The 24,605-nt window shown below is 35.1% G+C and overlaps 2 protein-coding genes across 3 annotated transcripts; both read right to left on the reverse strand.

Moving 5' to 3' along the window:
• Positions 1-5,192: 5,192 nt before the first annotated feature.
• On the reverse strand, positions 5,193-9,006 carry LOC128229649 (complement C1q tumor necrosis factor-related protein 3-like). The gene is made up of 4 exons (XM_052941423.1): positions 8,718-9,006; positions 7,471-7,581; positions 7,142-7,309; positions 5,193-5,436 (listed from the first exon to the last, which is right to left on the reverse strand). The coding sequence occupies exons 1-4, from the start codon at positions 8,937-8,939 to the stop codon at positions 5,227-5,229; spliced, it is 711 nt and encodes a 236-aa protein (XP_052797383.1). The 5' UTR covers positions 8,940-9,006; the 3' UTR covers positions 5,193-5,226.
• Positions 9,007-10,605: 1,599 nt separating this feature from the next.
• On the reverse strand, positions 10,606-17,490 carry LOC128229827 (major egg antigen-like). 2 transcript variants are annotated; one of them, XM_052941654.1, is made up of 2 exons: positions 17,271-17,490; positions 10,606-12,196 (listed from the first exon to the last, which is right to left on the reverse strand). In XM_052941654.1, exon 2 carries the CDS (start codon positions 12,150-12,152, stop codon positions 11,169-11,171), a length of 984 nt encoding a protein of 327 aa, XP_052797614.1. In that variant the 5' UTR covers positions 12,153-12,196; positions 17,271-17,490; the 3' UTR covers positions 10,606-11,168. The 2 variants fall into 2 exon arrangements, with proteins under 2 accessions (XP_052797614.1, XP_052797615.1); XM_052941655.1 differs by lacking the exon at positions 17,271-17,490 and adding an exon at positions 17,172-17,249.
• Positions 17,491-24,605: the final 7,115 nt, after the last annotated feature.

A 24,605-nucleotide genomic window follows, 5' to 3' on the forward strand; every position in this document is an offset into this window, starting at 1 on the left:
TATTAAAATTAATGTAATCTGCGACGCAATATTACCGATAGAACATCGTAATTGCACCTTAAAAAACGACATTGTTGCCAAAGGGAGCCTTAATTGAAAGCCGTACTTAACAAAAACAGGACTCTTGATTTATTCTCCACAATTGTTAACCTGTCGAAGGTGAATTAGATTACCTTTTAAGATCAATTGAATCTGATTTCTATTGTTGGTTACCTTTCCCTTTCCGGGAGAGCACTAACAAAGCACAGGATAGACATTATCTGACTTTCTCATTACCGTCTTAATGAGTGTATTTCGGGCGACAATACGTCTTCATATGTCTTTATATTTTATAGCAGAGGCAATATGATATCACTGTCAGAACTTGGTTTGAAGATATTGATAAAATGTGGTTCAAAATTTGATAAATATTCACGGGATGTAAACAAATATAAGAGCAGTATAATTATCTCAGTGCATACATGTGTCATAATTTCAAAATCTCATATAGCAGAAAACATCATCAACAATGAGTATTGATACTTGATAACTAAAATACCACTTATTTCGGTGCTAGGGGTGTTTATAGGGTTGCATCTATCATTTCGTACATATGTGTATGAACCATTGCTGACAGATTTGTGCTGACAGATTTGTACTTACCATTTCCTACAGAGTTACACTTACCATTTCTGACAGTGTTGTATCAACCATTACTGACAAAGTTTCCGTTTATGTTTTCTTTTCCTTCGTGACGACAGAGATTTTTTATGTTTATCATGGGAGGTACTTGCATACAGTGGTGGTACCAGGAATAGAATAACCGGGGAGGGGGGGCACAACCGTCAAACCCCCTCAACATTGTTTTTCACTGTTTCATACCAATTAAAATGAATACATGTGGATAACTTATTAATGAAGAAGATCAATAGTACATGTTATACATGTAGAATAGTTTAAGTGATATTTCTTTCTTTCCGAAGTTTGGTCGAAACTTTTTTAAGTTATTTTCGGACACAAATAATATTTCAAAACTCAAATGACAAATGAGGTTATTTCTGTAAAAAAACGGTACGAAATAAGTTATCAAATAATTAAGTGAGTTTAATTAATAAAAATTAAAGGTTGTTCATGCATGAAGAAAAATACACGAAGGCTTCACTACGACGAATTTCTTATTGCCCACCTAGTTTTTATCTTATTTTCGGAAAAGTATTCGGAGAAAAATACAAATAACCAAAAATAAGTTTTAATATGATTTATTCCTAATACGTAAACAAAACTTCATTGCAATTTGATCACGGGAACAAACTTGATAGTGGGAATTAAAATTGACACCATTAAAACATAAACTGCAAAATCAAATCACGTCATATTTGATTTTGTTCTGATACTTTGTATGAGATTTCGTGTGCATGGAAACTCTAGCTCACAGCCTAATGAAACCAACCCCTAAGTTATCCAATTATACAAGACGGTTCTCATTGTTCCGCTCACCCCGACGGCGATAGATGCGAGCACGTCTGTTATTCCCACAAGCGTGCGTGTCTCATCAACAAATAAAACATCGGCGCAGTCCCTCGTAAATCGCAAATGTCGCCTGGCTTACAATAATCTTGCCTGCTTGCGTCTTGCGGTAAAAATCGGAACCCGCATGTGACGACGGCACCGCAAGCCGATGGCCCTCAGGCGATTGCGCACTGGCTGTGGGTGGGTTGCGCCGTTGTGTCTGCCTACTGTATTACGTGCTGTCCTCGCTACCGTGGTAAAAAGATCTTGAAGGTGGTTATTGACAATTTGAATGTCCTGTTGGGGAGTCGTCACCATTCTTTTGGGGCGGCGTCGAAGAACTGCAACACTTCTGGTTTGTACGAATTTCGCCCAAAGAGTTTCAATACGGAGATACTGAAATATCGCCTACTGAAAAGCCGTGCAACCTGAAAATAATAAAATCCAACGATGAATGCTAATAAGATACAATGGATTTCATTGTATGATTGGTAAGTCCGATATGACACAGGTATTGTATGGTTGACCACCCTTGTTATTATTTACGACTGTTTTTACGTAAATAAGAATCACCTACCTTTGTTGGAAAAAAAGCATGTTTCTGTCAATATTTTGCACTTAAAGCTGCCCTCTCACAGATTGACCATCTTAACATCTTTTTCATTTTTTGTCTTGGAAAGAGCAAATTTTTGCGTAAATATCTACAAACCAATGATAGAAGATTGCTGACAATAAATCAGATCGTAGATTTTCATATTTCCGTTCGAAAATTAATATGCACAATGCAAGAAAAATGCATAAAACATCATTTTTTGTACTTAAATATAAAAATCTGCGATCTGATTTTTGTCAGCAGTCTTATATAACTGGTTTCTATGGATTTTCGCAAAAATTGGCTCGTTTCAAGACAAAAAAATAAAATGTTGTCAAACGTTCAATCTGTGAGAGTGCAGCTTTAATAACAAATAGCACATTTTGCAACTTTTAAAAAGGCACGAACCATACCTGTCTGATGGAGGTGCCGGCACAAATCATATCGACGGCTTAACGGCGTTCTGCAATGCTCATTTTCGCCATATTTAATGTTTTTTATAATAGATAATCCACGAAGAATTCATTCCTATCATATACGACAACTACCATGCCGTGCACGATGAACTCGAGCGCATGGATGATTTGGTACATGAATATGTGTTTTCTTTGTGTAAATCGATGGTTGGTGTGTACAATACAAAATTAACTAACAATTAGATTTATTCATTAAATGTGTCGCATAGCATCATATATTATATGGTGGTCTATTAGAAATTCGTCGAAGTGTATGTCCCAGTTATTGGTATGGATAAAAGTAGCTCAAACCAAAAAAGATGAATATGTATACTCTTAAATGCATGCTTAAGTGTTTAGAAAGTCGTGTCCATTTTCTTGGTTGTTCTTACCGAACCTTTAATATAATTATAAACCACGTTTCGGACGACAATGGGTCGATTGTTTAGAACTCTTGTAAACAACATGATTTACGATATCGTTGTTAACATTAAAACATATACTATTTGATGATTTGCTCACGTATTTAAACATAAACAAGTACAGTTGTCTCACATCTTTTTAGAAATACAGCAGATCATAAGTGTATCCATTCAACTTCCAGAGCAGTAACGATGATGTCGTCAACACCATTGTCAGCGACGGCCCGATGTTTTATACTACGGTATATAAATGCAAAATCAGTTGGTAGCCTTTTCAAGGGCTTACAAATCTCGAATGTTTCGAATGGATAATACACCCAGACCAATGTATATAAGACCATTGGCATATAAAAGGCATGCATTTGTAGGTTGTATCCTCAGAGACAATATTTAACATATTTTCATTACACATTGTTCTCAAACCGTGCTGTACCTTACGACGTATACGTATGAAATTAAATTACACATGCTTATCAATTTGAACATATTGTTTGTTTCGTAAACAAAAGATTTTTAATACGAGTTTCATCAAAAACATATGAGTATATATAAAAAGATTTATTTGCATTTCTTAAAATGTTAAAAAAGAATAAAGCTTTTTTACTGTTTTTAGCTCACGAAGTACTCAAGGTGAGCTAATTGTGATCAGTCTATGTCCGGCGTCTGTCTTCCGTCGTCTGTCCTCCAGCGTCAACAATTGCTTATAAATGTCATCTTCACCTAAACCACTTGGACAATCTTAATGAAACTTTACAGGAATGATCCTGGGATGGTGCTCTTTCAAAATTGTTCAAAGAAATTAATTCCATGCAGAATTCTGGTTGCCATGGCAACATTAAGGAAAATCTACAAAACTTTTCTTAACCAGAACCATGAGGCCTAGAGATTAGATTATCTTATGTAACATTGTCTATTTGTTGTCTACCAAGTTTTTAAAAACTATGCCATTGGGGTCAAAATCGGCCCTACCTTATGGGTAACATTTAAGTTCACTAGAAATACATTTTGTTAAAATCTTGATAGTTATCTAAGTTAACTCATGAAGCAAGGGCAGCAAATGTTACTATATGGTCCCCCTTTCTGTTGAAGAATGCATTGTCTATTTTTAGGTTATCTATATTTAGTAACAGGGGATTATGTTATATTTTATAAATTTTTCAAATTAGTAACTTCTTATGTAATAATTTTTCTTTTTATAGGTTAGGAAATGTTATATCTCTTTATTTTCTAGAAGAATTTTATTTTTACCCAATGATGACTTTGATAATCAGACTTTTCCATTGAACTACATGTAGACCATTGTAATTTACAATCTTACCTTTTATGTGGTTAGTGAATACATGTTATATAAACATTCATAGATCGGAATCCATGTTGTAATGGATGGGAATTGAGACATAAGTTACTTAATAACATCTATATATTTTATTAGATGGTGCGCTGTCCGTCATTTCTGTGTCTTACACTATTGCTTGTGAAAATCAAATAACGCCTCTGGGGTCACAACTCGCTATGCCATGATGTTTCCTGTGGACTTATTAAAAATCTTCTCGTCTCACACCGCTAGGCCCAGACCTTCAATAATTTGTTACGAGTGACCTTGACTGTGACTTTTTGACCTACTCTCTTTTTTTAAGATGCAGCAATAACATTTTAATCATGTGTACAGTTTTGAAAACAAATATAAATGCTGTGCTTCGATTACCTTTATTGTACCTTCTTGACCTTTCTTATTTTTGTAGCTACCGTTTTGAAATTTGGATTATATGTACAACTTTGAGAACAAATATCAAGTTATATTGATTAAAAACACTTTTACTCAGGTGAGTTATTTAGGGCCACCATGACCCTCTTGTCTTCTATTGTACTATGATGATGTATGATGCACATATAAACAGGAATATACAGTGAACTTAACTCATCAACTAGTAGAAAAATGAACAAACTTAAATAGACATTCATCACTCACTAAACGTTCATGGTATTGATAGACGAGTTAATAAAATACGAAAGGTCAAATCTTCAATGGAGACCAGAATCGGCCTAGATCTTTAAACCTATTAAGGACATTAATTAATGCTTAAACATATTTATATATATCCTTCCGAGTTTTTTTCAAAACAAGCAAAGGAGCATATTTTGCAATAGTCCCTAAAGTATTTCACAATTAAACCTGTGTAAAGTAACTTCGTCGAATTACTCTTTGGAATAATGTAATGATTCAGTGACACGAACTCAAGTTGCTACTTTTATTTAACTTGGCCACAATTTATCCTATCAGATGTGCAATTGACTCCGTCTCATATAGCAGAGCTCCGGCAAATGATGTCACTCGTTCACCGTCTTCGGCAAACAGGCTATGACCTCCTGTGATTTGGTGGAAAACCCAGACGCGAGAGCCCTTTTGTATCGGAAGTATGGCCGTGGTGCTCCCTTGTTCGTCATCATACACGTTCTTACTCTCAGCTACGGCAGACAACTAAACAAAAGAATGACAAAAAAAAACTATCCAAAGGCACGGAAATCAAAACCATAAGTATTGTAACAATTATCGTATTCAAAGGCACTGTGGTCAAGCCTATATGTATTGTAACAATGATCGTATTAAAAGGCACACAGCGAATAAACTGAATTCAATAAATTATTACTTAAATTACGGACATTTAAAGCTAAGTTTAAAAGCCAAAATTGTGTGGCGAGTCCAGGATGTGACTTTGGAATGGGGGAATCAGGGACGTAGCCTTTCGACCTGCACCCTTCCCTCAGAACCAAAATGTTTATGGTTTAAAGTGTTGGCAGGGGTGTTCGGGGGTAATCCCGAATTAATTTTTATCATGTTTTACATTTCTTGTCATAAGTAGTGCATTTGGGGCGTATTGTATTCCTATTTACCTCCTACTTTGAAATTAAAAGTAAACTTGGACGACTACCCCGGGTCCGCTATTGGCTATTGTTATATGAAAACGGACTCGAGAGTGAATCCGTAATCTTTTGTCATAATCGAGCTAACATAATCAAGAATAAAGTAGAAATGTTTTATCAACAAGCTAATTTGCATGTTAATTAAAGGGGATGTACTCCGTATGATGAAATAGCGAAAAAAAGAAAATTGTCGAAAACTGACATTAACTTGGTATCGATGTGTACAATGCATTGAAACTTACTAACTGAAGTACCACATAGTTTACAATTTATATAAGTTTAGCAGTTATTTCGTATTTTTCCATTAAAAAAGATGACTAGGTATGTCTACCTAGTAGAATTCATTCCTTATGCGTGATTGGCTAGTCGATGTTATCACGTGTTATTACCACATTTGGTTTAAAGCTTAAATATTCCAACCGTTTAGGGTAAGCCTTCGTAGCACACTAGACTGCACTATTGGCGACACAGGTTCGAACCCGGTCTCAGAATCGATTTTTTTTTACATTTCGGTATTGTTTACAATCATGATATCAAAGGTTACACACCACCATTGTTATTCCCTATATAATTCAATGTAAAATTATAATTTTTAGACAACATTTAAAGGCATTTCGAGCGAATGCAGGCTATGATAACCATATATATTCTTAAAGTACAAGCTTTAAATTACCTTTTAAGCCAATAAAAAAGGGGGGTCAATTTATTCCTAAGAAAAATCGCTCCACTTGAAAAACAAACTCTAAAAATTGCGCCGTCCGCCATGACAGTTCTTCCAAAATGACCTTTCAACTGTAGGACAGCGGTTTATGCTTTAATCTCTACTCTAAATGATAAATCAAGCGCGAATAGATACTTAAGGTATAAACGTTTCAGGAATAATGATATTTTTGATTAACAGTGTATTGAGCATGTGAAAACATGTCTATCAATCATAAGAACATTTTTTTTTATTGAGAATTTTCCACACAACGGAAGTACATATGACGTAATGGTGACGTCATTCCTCAAAGAGTAAAACATTTTATTATATAATTGTCCTTAGATTCGTTACAGAAAAAAAAAAATAGTGGTAGTGCCAATCTGGTGTACTGTCCCTTTAAGTTCGTTCATTTTCCGTACGTATCGGTTTCAATAATACTGTTAATTGAATGCAGGACCCACATACAGTCGGTTAAAATCATACCTACAACTATGACCGGTGACACACATGTACCCTAAACAACGTTACATGAGTTTGACTATCGTATTTAAGTACTCACCTTATGGACGCCGTCAACAACGAGTCTGGTAAAGACGTCGTACTGCGTGAGATTGGAGCCCGGAAGGTTCTTGGAGCCGGACGAGACAGAGAACAGATACACACCAGTTAACGGAGCAGTGAACACACCTGTTAGTGGGTCATAGGCGGCACCGTCGTTCAACAGCACCTACAGTACAGCAACAGTTTGTCCAGTTACTATAATATTTTAATTAAGAAACATTTGTATTGTCAGTTCAACATATTTAACCAAATCTAATTTAAGAACGAAAAACATGTAGAAATAATTCGTTGGCAAAGCTATAAAGTTAAAGGGTATATATCTCATACCGTGTCGTAGACGACGGGTGTATTGTGTACGATATTGGTGACGCTGTGTGAAAGGTACGCTGTGAACGACACGCTTCCGCGGTACTCCTGGCGACGAGATTTCCCGGCCTCCTAGGGTGAAATAATAATAAAGAAAGTGTATAGCCAACAAATTTCATCCTTGTAGGAAAATGGTAGTCTTGGTTTGATATAAGGTTATCCACCAGTCAATTGTAACCACGTCCCCCCAGGTCCGGGGGCATACCGGGGATAGCCGGGAAATGGGCCGTGTTTTTACCATCCCGGTGGCCCTGGAGTGCCAGATGGATGTAGTGGTTTTGTCTTCGCGCCAAATATAGCGGGGAATCGGCTTTATCAAGGGTCCCTGGGCTTCGTGGGCATTTGGTGGATGATTTTACCATCAGTTTGACCTCGCAGGTCGGGGATTTTACCCGGGCTTGGCTGGACCGAAAGTCAAAGTTACGTAATAACAAAACCAATTCTGTGACGTTTAATTTCTATTTGTGGTCTTTGCACATTTGTGTGTCTCGTTAAGTTTCGTATGGGCATTAATAGTTATCTATATTCAACAATGATTAAATCTATTTATGGAACGACCATGATGCACTTTAGAATACATAACCTCACTTTAAGCTTGCACTTTTGAGGTTGGTTAAAGGCAATAGAGAAAGTTGTTTTCTTCGTTCAATATTGTAAAGGACATGTGATATCACATTGATTGCATGTAGTTTGACTTCAATTAAAATGCACGTGGGGAAACAGTAATATTTTGAAGATAGTTTGATGTATATGTACTCTACCCGTGTTATTCTGTACGTTGTCCGTACGTTGTATGTGACGTTTTGAACAAAGTGTTTCTCGTTTGGTGTTTGCTATGCATTATGGCATTTGAAGAGGGTCTTCGCAAGTGTTTGGCTACTAAGCTTGTACCTGAAGTCTTCATTGTAGTATTGCTCATTTTTTTCCCATTAAAGCCGCACTCTCGCAGATTGAACGTTATGACAACTTTTTTTAACGTTTGTAACGCTTTTAGCCATAAAACATTAATTTTCGAACAGAAATATGAAAATCTGTAATCTGATCCTTTGTCAGCAGTCTTATATCATTTGATTGATGATATTTACGCAAACATTGGTTCAACCCAAGACAAAAAAATAAAAAAGTTGTCAAAACGGTAAATCTGTTCGCGTGCAGCTTTAATGAAATCAATTACGATTGCCATCATTAAACATAGTGTTCTTTCGTACCATAGCATTCCTGCATGTTGATATTTCATTCCGCAGTTGTTGTATCTCCTTTACGTTTTCCTTGTTCGCATATTCCAGCTTCATAACCCGTTCTTCCAGATGTTTCTCGTTGCTTTTCATTTCTCTTATTTCCTCCAGAATCTCATACTGCAGCCCAAGTTCATTATTTTCATATGCCACACTATTAATTGGTAACAGCAATAAAAACAAATTCGTCCACATGTTCAGTATAATTGTTGTTAATATTTCATAAATCTGTACATTGTATTCAGTGATAAGATTTGTGCTGGTCAGGATGACTAGTTGTAGTATGTTAGTCAGATAATATGTGTTTACTTTTAGTTTAAGCTTATCTAACAATGCGATGTTCCAAATATCTGTACCGCTTGAACATTGCGAATAAAAAAAAATGTTCTCTTAAAACTTACTATGTTACATAAAATTAACCCGTGAATGTTCTTTACCTAGTGATGATCGAGCCGGCGTCAAATGGCTTAAACATTTTACATAGGACAATACTGGGTCAATTACATGATGATAAATTCAACCTTATTTCAAAATGATTTATAATGATGTAAAAAAACCATAATTGTCATTTGTTATTTCTTGTAAAAACTTAAACGCCACGTGTAGGTCATTAATCATTAGTTAATAAGGTTTTTTGCTATATCATACTTATCTTTGATTTATACCGATTATAAAAAAAATCTTGAAAACTGGGCATGGCTACGATGTCGTTTTTTTTTTTTTTAGAAAATTGTAAAGAATTTATATCAGGCTGTAAATAGGCCATATAAAAATAAACAAATATAAACAGTCGCAAGAAAACGGAATTAAACTGGGTTTGGAAAAAAACCCATCTGTTACAACGAGATTAAAATCGACAAGTCGGTGCCTTAACTATATCGTGGAAACTCTCCGGTTTTGTTTTTTACAAATATATCAAAGTCAGGTTGAAACAGATATCGTATTAATCACGGCCTAGACAATTTATCTACAATTTATCATATTTTAGCTAGCCCAGATTTAAAAAACACGGAATCCATTTATCACGCCTCCAACATAAATGACGCAACGCCATTGGTCCAGGATTTGTCACACCAAAATGTCGACTAGTTTCCGATTCCGATGAATAAATGAAACCTTTATCCAGATAGTGTTGGCATTTTGATCAATGTTTACAGTTAGTTGACGTTACGTATACGTTACGGGGTTAGAAGGTGACTCGATATGGGATATTCGGGGCGCAGGAAACCATATTCGAATTCGAGCTTCTCTCTCACCCGATATGGTTTCCTTTGCCCGGTATATCCCAAATCGGGTCACCTAAGAATCCCGTAACTTATAATACTATTGTTTTGCATTGTATGTCTTAATGTCCTAATTCTAACACATTATATGTACAATCATGAGCCGTTTAGTTATGTAAGTTTTAATGATTTCATACTCACTGATGGAAGGGATATGGACCGATAATAGTTCTGTATTATGTTCCAAACGTTACACGAGGAGTGTATAAAACATTTTACATACGTAGCATAGTGGCATATAACCTCTGAACTATGTCATAAAGAGAGCCAAGTAATATAAATATTATTTTCTATAAGCAAAATTGAAAGGAAGGAATCCAAAAATATTTCATATGACAATATACTTGATTCAAAGGGATGGTACCCAGGGGGGTGATTTTTGGGGTCATATATTGAATATGATTCTCAGAATATCAGTTCGTTTTCTTCTACAAACATATTACCGTGACTATTTTATTATTTCTCATCAATTCCTGTAGCATCTATGCTGCACACACGAATTGCAAAGCTATAACCGCAGAAAAAGAAAACCTGATATAGAAGCTTTAATGAACATCCATGTGTGTGATGAGACAAAATATAACAACTGTGTTTATTATCATTCTAACAAAACATATAATACATAATTACATATAAACAAGTGAGGTCATCGCACCAATTATTACAACAAAATGTATATTGAGAATAAAAACCATTTAATATCGTGCCCTTGTCAAAGGCTGCTGTCCAAGACGTTAGCTATTTTCCATCGTTTTCATACAACAGTATTTGTTGTTTGTCGTGGCGATTTTTTCAACACTGGCAGTCAAACCGGACAGGTTACGCGAACATACAATGAACACATGATACAGATAGGAACATGGAGTCTAAAGGCTGCACTAAAAAAGCAAACTAATCATAATACAATTCTAGAATCGCGAGAATTGTGCTGACTGCACTTTCACGGTAATCTAAAGAAAAAAAGTAATTTAAATCCGCATCTTACTCTTACAGTATTCCATTGTCAAACTGTTGATCAGTGACTGTTTTAAAATAGATCTAAGAAAGCTAACGTGTCTATGACCTTTAAAGAAACACTATTAAAATCAAAGTTTCGTTTCGTAATTTCGATTTAGGTTAGATCCAGTAATTGTCATCATGTCTACCTGGGATGCACATTGATGGTAACCATGGGCCTGTTCTGATTGTCATTGATCGTCACAGAAGATTCCTTAGTAACCACGACTTTCCGTACATCCTGGCTCTGTGTGATAGAGTATTTCCTAACTTGATTCTTAATTGGCGCCTCAATGATCAGTTTGCCTTCGTCGCCGATGTACGCAGTGATTGCTGACTGATCAACGCTGTCAGGTAGCTCGTATTCTTTGTTAAATTCTTTGTGTAGCGTTTTGCCGGCCGTTTTTTCTACGTGTTCAGCGTGAACGACAAGCTTCTTCTCCATGGTTTTTACGATCAGCTCTTCTGGTCTGAACTCTCCGGCGTCCACAGTAAGTCTAAGTTTTCTGGTTCCATCCGGCTCTGTGATGATAGGATTCTTCACAGGTGTGGCCATCTGCAGCGTTCTCTCTGGCGACTGAATTGTTGAAATGCTCTGTTGAATCGGGAGGACATGTTGCATCGGGATTAGTTGGTTTGTGAAAATTGGGCCGTCTACAGTAAGAATCCCATCTCTGCTGAGGACACACTGCAACTTCTCCTGGTCAACATTCTGTGGTATATCCACCTGGCGACTGTATTCTCGACTAACTGACTGATTATTGCTCCTCTCCTCATGTTTCGCGTACACAATAACCTTATTGTCTTGCACTTTAACTTGTATTTCCTCTGGTTTAAACTCACTTACATCAAATCTGACTTTAAATTTTTGCTGTCCATCTGCTTCAGTCTCATACAATGTTGTCATTCTTCCAAGTTTATCAGGCCCGATTGTGCTCGCCCTACGATCGGCTAGCCCGGGTTTTAAAGTGAAAAATTCATCTCTCATCTTATCAAAGTCATCACTCCACTCTCTTTTTCTACGTTCCATTTTTGTTTCCATATCTCCCCAAACTTTCATCTGCCTATCCTGAAAACTCATTTCGTCCCTCTTTATTGGAACACTGATCTCAGTTCGAAACGTCGCCATCGCGTCGATAGTTTGTTTTATTCAAAGGAATAGCTTTCAAGAACCTGGAATATGAAACGAATAGATTTTTGAGTTTTGATAGTTAGTTATGACAAAACAAATCATTTTATTTTTATTTTCTGCTTATTTGACATTGATTTATTCCTTAACAAGTCAAATGAAATTCTTAGACATGATAAGAGATTACAAGTGTAAGTTTCGTGTTTTTCACCTGTTTCAAATATATAAAACGCGAAATCTCGCATCTATAATCTGGTAATTTCAATGCCAGAAGACTCATTGGCTTAAGCTATCTGTAGTGAAAGAAGTAAGAACAGATTACTACATTCCAGAGGAGGATCGGAAGATAATGGCAATTGCCCATGAAAACGTGGCAAGATAAAACAAAACTTGCTTTCTTTAGTTTATCTAAATTCGTTAAAAACTGAGAGCGGGCTGAGCGTATTCGATTAAAAATAAAAACAGTAAGGGGTATTATACTGGTTTTTAATGTGTATTCATTCTACTTTGCAGTGTCCTATCACAAAGATAAGACTTAACATAAAAGAATGGGTTTATCATGCAGACTTCCTACTAACAACTGACTATAATCAGCATTTAAAATTGCATTTACAGACATTATTCAACAACATTCAAGTACCGATGAAGTGTTACTGAAGTTTTGATAATTTTAGGCTTCGATTAATGTGCAAAAACTGTAATATGATAAATCTTGTCAGTCGACTATTTAAAATATTTATATACCATCATTTGCACAAATACGCCATTATTCAAAAATGTTTTTGTAAAACATTATACAACACAAATTATTAAACAGTTGTACATACGAACTCATGAATCATTAATTACGGTTTCATGCACAAGTCAGGCACGTTCCACATTCACCAGAACCTAGACAGATGCAGTGGCTCCGTGATCGCAAGATTAGGTGATAAGCAAATCAGTGTTTATTTTAGACAGTACTCAAGATGCCAAATCGTTTCTGCCATTAATAGCGAATAACGGTTATTGTAATAAGCGTATCATGTAAAAATCAAAGAAGCATTATACACTGAAGTACCGAGGCTGAAAGTAGAGCATATTTATCTAGAAACTATCCAAAAACACCAGACGTATATGTACAAGATGAAATATACATGTTACATCCTAACCATCTGTCATTTTTGTTCAGGTTGATTACTGAGCAAACATCCCAAAAGATTGTTAATAATTAGTTTAATTAAGGGTTTCGTCGGATAAAACATATCTTAGAAAAAAGGTCGAAAAACCCCGTTATTTTCGAAGTAATTACCAGAAGAAAGGAGCAGAATCGTGTAACGTTTTCTCTAACTTGTGCCTTTGATAGAAGCATGTCAGTATTATTAGTGGTCACAGTGTCAAAAATACCGCAATTTCAACACTCTTTTCATTGTGATTCTACTAACTGTTGCCAAAACGTAAAGAAAGAAGCAATTGCAACTACATGAAGCCCAAGACCAACACCCTATCACATGCTATTGCTGTATGGTCCTCTTTAATGGCACATCACCCTAACGTACACTCCTCTTTAGTAAACTTTTCAAAACCAAAACACTACCACACTAACCTTGCTTTAATGATCGTGTGTAATGGCAGTAAACCCTACCACAGTATTGCCTAATCGTGGTGTTTAATGACCCCAAACCCTAACATATTATGTTAAGATATTGTTTAATGGCAGAAAACCCTATCACAGCCGTTTTGTTTTATTGCACAAACTCCTTCCACATGATTTTCAAACGCTAAACAGCCAAACGCAGCATACAAATCTAGTATGCGCCTCTGTGTTCCGATACAATATTGAAAATGTCAATAGATTCCTCATAACACTTAATGATGATTATATTATAATCGTGACAAATTGGCTACACGTTCATTTGTATGGAAACCATCTGCGCCTATAGTAATTCTAGACAAAGTGAAAGCATTTTGGCACGAATCTATTTTTGGCGACAAAATAAGTATCTATTGAAGTAAAAAAAATATACATATGTTTGAATTATTACAACGAATTGTATAAAGGTGTTGTGATTTACGAAAAAAGAAAAATTGTTTTTGACAGAAATGTGTTCAGCAGTGACCCGAAAGTTCAATATTTTACATTATTTAATGATATTGTAATGTCATATACACTAGAATACCGGCATGTTATTGGATGACAATTTTCAAGGCGAATACCAATCGAGCGGTTGCCAAAACATGACTCTTTACAGAAGAATACTAACATTGACGTTTATTTGAAGTTTTAATATTAAATAAAAAAAATCTGATATGTACAAACTGTTATTTAAAGGTTAATTCATTCGAAGAAATTAAATGCTTGGAATTGAAGTCATCATAATAAATCAATCCTGGTGACATTAAAGATGAATGCTTGTCTGAACTTTAGAAGTATTTTTGTCTCAATTGTAATAATTGCAAATAGTGGAACACCAACTTTGATTTATTTACATAAATAAACATATCGCTACAGAAAGCAAAAGCGCATGATCGTGTACTGATAAAGATATTTGTATATTCATTGCGTTGTATCATTAAAAAATAAGGAAAAAAACACTTTAAATTTCACGGATGTCAGTGGGCTGTTTTTCGTCTAAGTAAAACTTTTATAAAAACAGTTTCCAAATCGTAAAAATTCTTATAATCATCAAAGATTCAGTTGAATGATAAAAGCAAAAGTGTGTCATCATTTCTGTTGCAGAAATCGGTCACTTCTCTTTCAGTAGTGTTACCCATACCCTTACCTTCAACTACCTCATTAGTTCAACTTGACTTTTGAAATACACCACTAGGTTATACACTGATCAGAAATACAGAACATGATACAGGAAACCTCTAAACAAATAGTCAAAATTTATTAACCTAAAATTTTATTTTTTTAAATATATGGCCATGTAATGTCTATTATATAACAGATTCTGTGATTATTTTCGGTAACCCGATACATCTTCAAAACGCTGACATTGATCATTTTAATAAATAATATTTGAATTAAATTATTTAGTAATATAAATAACGGACAGTAAATACTTCTTAGCGCTAAGGGTTATCCTGAATATCTGATTAGTCGTAATCTATCATACGCTTTGATATTTATTTTTAGAAGTACTTACAAGCGACTATTTGTTTTTAATGGTACGCGTCTGTTTTATCATTAATTAGCATGCTACAATGCCTTCTGCGAAATGTTTTATATACAGAAAGACAAAGAACTCATTCATGTTCTTAATACCCATCAATGTCGAATAAAGTATTCAATGAAGGCACAGAATTTACTGTCATACTAGATAGTCATTAGTTATAATTCAAATACATTTCACTAACGCATTAACGTCTGCGACTGATAATTTTATTAAGCCATAAACGTTGTTGTTTGCATTCTTCTTTATAGGCGCGCCATAAATAAGTTGTTCTAAAATATTATGTTTCAAGGCCAACATTTTACTATGTCATTTCCTTTATTACCACTAATTAAACTACTTGACTCATTTAAATGTATAAGCATTGAGCAACACATTAATCATGTCTTTTTATTTGATATTGTATTTTAGGCATATTTGTGTATCCTAATGTTGTATCTATTTCCAGAAAATAAACATACTGGTATTTGACAAAAATACTACAGGGACTGAACAAACTATTGCATCTTGCGTATCCATCATGTAATCATTCACCCATTAATCATTTATATCCAAATTGCATACAGATGTATTTGCATTCCTATTGCTAAATAACAGCCTGGTCTCCTTCGGAATTCTACTGTAAAACATGGGTGGTGCCTGTGGCAATTACTTTGAACATCTGGACAGGTGGAATGCTGATGCACTGATTTTCGTATTCATTCCGAATGCTTCACTTGAATAAAATAGTTAATAGTGGTTATTCCGTGGTAAACTTTATCATGTAGATACTTGCTATGTTTGCATGCTGTCAGCGAATAATTTCTTGGTTAATAGTCCATATTTTAACAACAAATGGTTTTTGAAATAAACTTCGAAAAAATGCTATTTATATCTTTAAAAATACATGTATAAGTATTGAAAAGATCGTGAAAGCTTCCTGTAGCGCATGATGTTATTTGCAGACTAAAATATACATCACGAGCGTTTAGTAACCCTGAACATGAGTTATACCTGTCGAACTTTTACTTATTACCATTTTAACGAGTATAACAGACAAGAACACATGGGAGTGATATACATAAACACCGGATTAATTAAGAAGCCAATTGCGTTATTAACCAATTGCTAGGAATACTTGTGAGATCTTACACGTCACTTTCAAGCCATTGATGAGGACAGAAAATATTATCCTGGGACAACCTGAGGGGTAAAACAGTTTCCTCACCCCCAGCGGTGCCACTTCATAGCAAACTTTGTGTAGATACGATCTATATGAACAGCCATAACGCAGTATAACTGCACAATTAACGAAATATATTTGATTGCATACAATCAAAATTTTAATAAGCTTTTGATATGAACACTTTGAATACACGTATAAAAGGAGTAACCTTGGAAAATCATAAATTTATTTTGCCACAAACATGTTTCGCTTATCCACTATCCATCATCGTTAGCAGTTCTTGAAATGTGTGTATTTCTTGATTATTTGCATTGATATCATAATCTAAGTATATCAGTCTGACCTGTCATGTGCAACACTGGGTGGTTTAAGCTTAGTCTGTCCTTGCACAAATAGGAAAGAAGAAGTTAGCTTAAAATGTTTATCTTTAGCGAATTTTGAGAAAAAAAGCTGCATGAAAATATTAGTAAGTATCAATACTGTTAAGCACAATTCAATATATACTCTGTTGCAAAAGAAACTGTTCATAGAAAGCATCACGTTTCCGCCTCAGAAATGTATCATGTTAAAGTCTACATTTATGCCATAATTTATTGGTGTATTTAAAAATCACTGGCAGATTATATAATTAATAAAATGGGAATAAAATGTAGAAGGAAATGTGAACACTTTCTTTCGCATTATATTGATACTTACATCATGCTATATAATTCCATCATACGACAGGAGAAACAAAACTTTACAATGACAAACGTAACATGCACTGCAACTTATGCCAAACAGTCGTTTACTTACGTGCTGGTCTTGTAATTGGTAGAAAGTGAACGCCTAAATGCTTATATCATCCACATGTGGCTTATCAAAACAATTCTAAACAAATGAACAACTGAAATGATAATACGCCATAAACATTTTGTAAATGTCCAAATATTTCCCCGGATATCTAACTAACGTAGTCTCCTGTTTAATGTAGACCTACAAGCAAAATGACTGTACTCTCCTAACCGTGCATACATAATTCTCGTTGCTAGATCTACGTGGAATTCCAGGTATGTCTTCATCATAGACTGTATCCAAGCTTCTAACGCTGATTCATGCACTTAAATATATTTACCTGGACTCAAGTTGGGAACCAGAATTCCGTCCTGTCTGAATTTTAAGATTTTTAAAAAATAAACTGCATGGTATGAGCTGTAGATAGAAGAATGCAATGACGTCATACATAATCAAAAAATTATTTCATAAAAGGTACAGTTTTCAATTCATTTCCTTTACGTGTTTAAGTGAACTTTACTGCAAAATTTATGTTCGATTTAAGAACATTAATTTGTTTTTCCTGTTCGCTCTTTTAGTAGATATCAACTTCATCCCGTACCACAATACTCTGTGTCGCACCGATATCACTGGCGTCGTGCATTAGCTTCTTTTAACTATTCACAAATCAAGATGTTTAATATCAATTAAAAAAGAAACAAAAAACCAAACGTTGCCAGTTGCTCATGACTAAATCAACAGTAACAGACCATAATGTTTTCGCAAACACTTCAATGGCATATGCATGCTGAATTATGTTAAATCGCCGACTACATGCTATATTCATTAATACCTTTCTATTTGAAAGTAACTAAAAGACGGCAAAATAAATCCGATCATTAACGCTAGCTTGTCTAGTTTTCATGACACGAAGACTACACTGGGCAGCAAGTCAATCAAGCATCTTTTATTAAATAGTGTTGTCCTATATTCTTGGCCAGAACACCATTATTGTACAAACAACAAGATAATTCAGGTGGCCCTCAAGTGCACTCAACATCTCATAACCACATACATATTATTAACAAAGTGAACCTTAATAGTTACCATAGACTCGCCAGTAAAACCACGAGAAGGTCTCGTAGATCAAAACGTAAGGTATAAATATATCAACTTATTGAGTATGTTGGCCTGATTTCTCTTGCTGTTTCTATAAAAATCTGAAATCCCCACAATTTGTTTAGGAGTTCTAAGCAATTACCGATGGGCTGAACCAGCAAAAAAAAATGATGAGTTCTATGTCAGTGCCAATTAAGTACTAGTAAAGATAATTCACGAATCAACGATTAATCATAAGTGCTATCATTGGTTATTTTTTTACTAAGATACAAACGTTTTAATGGATTTAAATGATAAATGATCATTCATAATCTTAAATTATCAAAAAATCAAAAAAATCATAGTATGTCAAGGATATGCTGCACGGCGCAGGTACTTGTCTTTATGGCGATATGAGATCTATATCTAACCTAGTCTAGTGTGTCTGGTTTACGACTTTCAGATATTAAGGGTTGTAACAAATGCAATGTGTCATTATGGCAGGCAGGTAAAAAATATTTCACCTTGAAGGAACCGAGCGGAAAGTGCAATGAACTGTCTTTCCAGTTCCAATTGTAATAATTTAATAAGAAGACTGTAATGTCTTGGTTCAAGTGCATACCGGTATCACGACATTTAACAATCAACCCAATATTGATGCCTCAATTACGGTAGAACCCGTTGTTCGTTCTTCTATTTGTCATAAAACTATTTTTCTAAGGCCAATATCTACGGAATCCTATATGTGTAACGTAGAACTATTTTTAAAACCCTGAGTTACCTGTATAACGACAATATATTTCGTTTTAACGACTGAGTAAAATACAAGTAACATAATTCGCTGTAATGACTTAGCATCTCGTTATAACGACTAACGAATTCGTTGAAGATAATAAGTAGCTTAAACGAAAAATAAGTCGTTATAACGAGGTTTAATTCATTTACTCGAGACGTTTGATCGTTATAAGGACCAACTTTTTCCTTTAAACGAGAAAGTAATTCCTTTAAACGAGATGCTAAGTCGTTATAATGGGGTACATTGTCCTTTAAACGAGATGCTAAGTCGTTATAATGGGTTACTTTGTCCTTTAAAAGAAGATGCTAAGTCGTTATAGTGGGGTACATTGTCCTTTAAACGAGATGCTAACCCAGCAGGCACACAACGTTGTTTCAACGTTGAAATATAGTTGAATATTGGTCACAACGTCGATCAACAATATTTCAACGTTGAAACAACGTCGAAGCTTCAACGTTGAAAAATTGTCGACATTTCGACGTTGAAACGACGTTGAAATACGGTCGATACCTCAACATTGAGGATGGTTGAAAAATGGTTGTCATATTGATGTTGTCATGATATATATGTTGTCTTATATAGATCGATATTCTGTTCTGATTATATTTATATTTCCACATTCAATTTTTTATAGAGAGCCATTCATGCTTGACGAGTAGAGTGACGGTACTTTTTTTAGGCTGAATGGCCATCTACCGCAATACAGAATTACCCCGATTGGAAAGTTCGAAACGAGTTGCGCCCCTAGCGTATTGCGTAGTTCCGGTCAGTTTTCAAAAAAATGTTGATTGTGCAGATAATCAGTAACAGCAGAGCTTTAAAATTATCGTAAATTCCATTATTTCAAGCTAACTAAGTGTGGGAAGTGACAGTCGGTTCCATTCGAGTAAGTACGTTTGGTATTAATTTACAAAATGTCAAAAAATTATGTTTTTGAACGAATTATTTGTTGAAAATCATGCATTTCGGATACGACGGGATTTCGGATACGATTTCCATTGTTCAAATTATGATGAAAAATGTTCATATCAAGCGGTGATCTTGCATTGTTATTAACAATACTCTTCTTTGCATCAATTATGTTTATAAAGGATGGTTTATTTACATTTATTGTTTTAATCTTTTACATTTCAGCATGGACGAAGAAGAGGTGGCGCATCGCATTGTTGATGGGGCAGTTTTTACCATAAACATGTACATTCTGTATAAAGCAATCCTAACAAAACTGTGTTCTTTATAGTTTTCACCTTACCTTTACCCTTCAGCGGTATAACTGCAACGTCTATTCAATGTTGAAACTGCAACTCTGGTTCAACCTCATTTCAACGTTGTTTCAACCTCATTTCAACGTTGTTTCAACGTTTAAACCGCAATGTTGTTTCAACGTTGAAATCACAACGTCAATACAACTTTCAAATACAACCATAATTCAACCTTTTCTCAACGTTGAAGGATGACTGTTGTTTCAACGTTGCTTCAACGTTGTTGTGCCTGCTGGGAAGTCGTTATAATGGGGTACATTGTCCTTTAAACGAGATGCTAAGTCGTTATAATGGGTTACTTTGTCCTTTAAACGAGATGCTAAGTCGTTATAGTGGGGTACATTGTCCTTTAAACGAGATGCTAAGTCGTTATAATGGGTTAATTTGTCCTTTAAACGAGAAAGTAAGTCCTTTAAACAAGATGCTAGTGCTGTTATAATTATGTATAATGACGTTTAAACGCGGCACCAAGTCTTTTTCACGAGATACCAAGTCGCTATAACGAGATACTGAGGATTTTCAAAAAAAACTACGTTACATGTAAGTGCTTCCGTAAATATCCGCCGTATAAATGGAATGTGGAAAGAAGTAAAAATGCACTAATGTTGAAACACCCCACGCATTTGATTTCTAACAACCTGCAGGAAACAACGTTAAATTAAACGCAGCGAGTTGCACTTTATCTGCTCAGGCATAATCTATCAATCAGCATGAAAAGATGCATGATAACTGAACTCATTACACATGCTATGCTAATCTTTGAAATAGGTTTAGGTTTTACCTGTTGCTGTTGTGTGCATCTGCTTTAAAGAGGTAGCACATGTATTCAAATATGTGTAGTGTTTAACAACAGTTCAGACTTGTATTTTATGTCTTTTCCAAATGTTCATTTCGTTCTGTGCTTTGCTTCCATGTCATTTTCGTCTTCGATTATTAAAGTGCATTGATTATTGATTTTTCTGCGAGATTTCTATTTTTGCAAATCCTCGGAATCTACATCTTGTCTGCGGCCTACTCTTGTTTATGTTTATTAGAGTTTATCAAGGTCTGCCCGCGCCCAATGGCTGCATTATGGCTTGACCCCGCCGTGACCTCATCACGACTCAAATAGTGTTTAAATGCCAAAAGTGACATGAGATAGAAGTGACAGTAATTCGCAGTCAAATCCAGACATTGGAAGACTTGAAGAAACAGACTCAGATACAACAGATCCGGGTGCGATACCCTAGCCCTTTGCGAAGAGACCTCTGAATTTTTTAACGTGCTCGGTGTATTGCACCGATACACGGGATACAACCTTTCCTGGGTTGAACCGGTACTGAGAACACCACTTTTCCAAGGACTACCCTTTAAATGCTTCTAGTACCAACGTTTAACGTCTTTCGGCATGACGCGGCCAGGGATCGAACCCACGACCTCCCGCTCCGTAGGCGGCCTACTCCTACACTCATCGTTTTCTTTTAGTCGAACCTCATTTTTCATAATTCCAGGAACGTCCGGTAAGCTATTTCCAGTCGAAAGCTTCACTTCATTTTGCACACATTTATTAAATGGGTGAAATGTTGTAAACAGATGACTGTTTGGAATCGCAATCCCAACCATTAATGAATTCGATGATAAGCATTTCACCCTCAGATTGATTACCTTGTGTTTATGTTAAACATTTTGCCAGTATTAGTGTTCTAGTGAATTAGTCTACTTTATGGTTGATATAGTACGTTAAAATACATTCATAAATGGTCACAACCTACCCCTTTATACAAGCTGGCCAAATCAAAGCGGTGCATTACAACTACAATTGCGACTTCTCTTCATCTGGGTTTCCTGGTGGCTTGTATCTGCTCAACGTGGTAGCTTAATGGAGAATCAAAGTAAAGACATTTTGATACCTTGCGATTAACTGTACTGTATGTTAACCAGTCTTGATGCCGCTATTCAGAGAAAATGGCCGATATGATTGTATATACTATGAGTTATTTAAAACCAATTTAGATTTTTATAGTATTCCAATCCTACAGAAAAAATGACATTTTTTTCACTGTTTTGTGCTTTTAAATAATTGTTTGACTGAATAGTTTTCAAGTTAGAGCTGGATGTCTTCCTCGGTTCGTTTTGATTACTATCTTCTCTAATAATGTTATTGTCAATGTATATTTACTGCTCTTAATAAAAAAGAAAAGCATTCAATAAACCGGGAATGACGTCACAAAAATTACGTCAAAACATTACATTTCTCACGCGATTTTGAAATTAACGTATTTCTTAAATCCGAGCTAGATAAACCCTGGAAATTGTTTTATTATTTAATGCTACGCCAGTCGGGAAACTGCTGCTTTTTATGATCGATCGGTGGAAAAAAATTCGATCTAACACCATTATTCACTAAAACATTTATGCTTTAATGGCCGTAGTAGTGCCACGACATGTTGACCAGGATGTCACTACTGATGCCTAGAACTTTGTCGGGGGATGAACGTATCTTTCCATCATCTTACAAGACTCGTCAAAAATGTTGATTGAAGATGCACTCTTACGCCGAACTAAGATTTACCACAATTAATACAATTGTTTGGATATACCACAAAGGATGAATAAATGTCGAAAACAATGGTTCCTATGAAGGATATCGAGTTTAATTTCAAAATAAGATACAGGAAACATGATATTTCTACCCTATGAGACTATAGTAGATCATAGTTAATCTTTTAGCATTCACCAATCATTTAATATTTTTGCTTTTGCATCAAAATTGATGTTTGTTATACATGTGTATGTATTGATTTTGGATAAGAGTGTCACTTAAAGTACAGTGTTCAGTTCCGTTCGTGCGAGTAAGGCAGCAACATATGGCATCAATTTGCAGTAAATAGTATTTGTCATGTTCCATTGTCTACCAAACTAATTATTTATAATAATTATTATGAAACTGTCTTTGCAGCATGCATTCGGTGGGCCATTCTTGGTTTTTATCTTTCATTTGTATTGGCTCTTTGTTTTACGTTTGAGGGATGTCTCAAAAACACTGTTAGTAACATTCGGTACATTCCAACGTTTAGTCGATCACTTTGTTTGCCGTTCCATTAAGAACGATTTCATTAAACAGTAAACTCGGGATGGGGCATTCCTTCAGCAAATCTGAATTGTAGATACATTTGTATTTAGAGACTACTGATATGTTGATATGTTTATGAACTATTTTCCTTATCGACCTAAACTAGTGAACATACTCACAGCTCTCGGGTATACATTACAATTATTTACGCTCAAACAAAAACTATCAAATGTATAGAGTGTACACAAATGCACGTCTTTCTTAATCGTTGTGTTTTTGACAATTCTGATGTCTTCTTATAAATGTGCTGAATTAATGCATAAAGTGTTAATTTAACCGTATTTTATTCGTTTAAAAGGGTACCGCCTCACTTACGTTGCCGTTTCGTGTGTTATATTACTACCCCACACTGATAGATCACAAAACAGTTTAATTATGTATGTAAAGATAAACAGCAACAAACACATAAACAGTGCATGTCTTGTCATTATTCATTATTATATGACATAAATATTTCCGAAATAAAACCTGTCTTGTGTTATGTACCATAAAAATGTTAATTTATTCGTTTATTTAGATAAATAAATTTTAAAACTAGAGTGCAAAACACTGCTGGCTCCATCATTAGCGAAGTGCTTTTAAAACGCGAAATGTGCTTTCATGTTTTTACTTTAATTATTTTTAATTTTAAAACAATACCATTGATTCTGACTTTTTGTGTCTACAGCATTTTTGTATGAATGTTTTTGTGTGTTTGTGTGTGTGTGTGTGTGTGTGTGTGTGTGCGTGCGTGCGTGCGTTTGTGCGTGCGTGCGTGCGTGCGTGCGTTGGGTTTGACGAAAAATCAAAATGTCAGACATCTGCTTTACTGAATCATGCATAGTTTTCCGTTAATATTATATGTACAAAGTATTGCACACACCTACAAACGCACATATGGTACGTGTTATTTGTTACTTCAAATATACTTCTGATCTGCAATAGTATAAATACCCAAAATACATAAAAACGACCAATACCCGTTATGTTTGTCTTATAGATAACATATCGAGGGGTGCCTGCAAGATTGTACTACTAGTATCTTCTTGATTTATATTAGGAATTACTACAAAAAGGTTGACAGGCCTATTTGATCATCACTATTCATTTATAAATATGCGATGTTGTCC

Source organism: Mya arenaria, chromosome 4 (assembly GCF_026914265.1).
Source record: "Mya arenaria isolate MELC-2E11 chromosome 4, ASM2691426v1".
NCBI lineage: Eukaryota > Metazoa > Mollusca > Bivalvia > Myida > Myidae > Mya > Mya arenaria.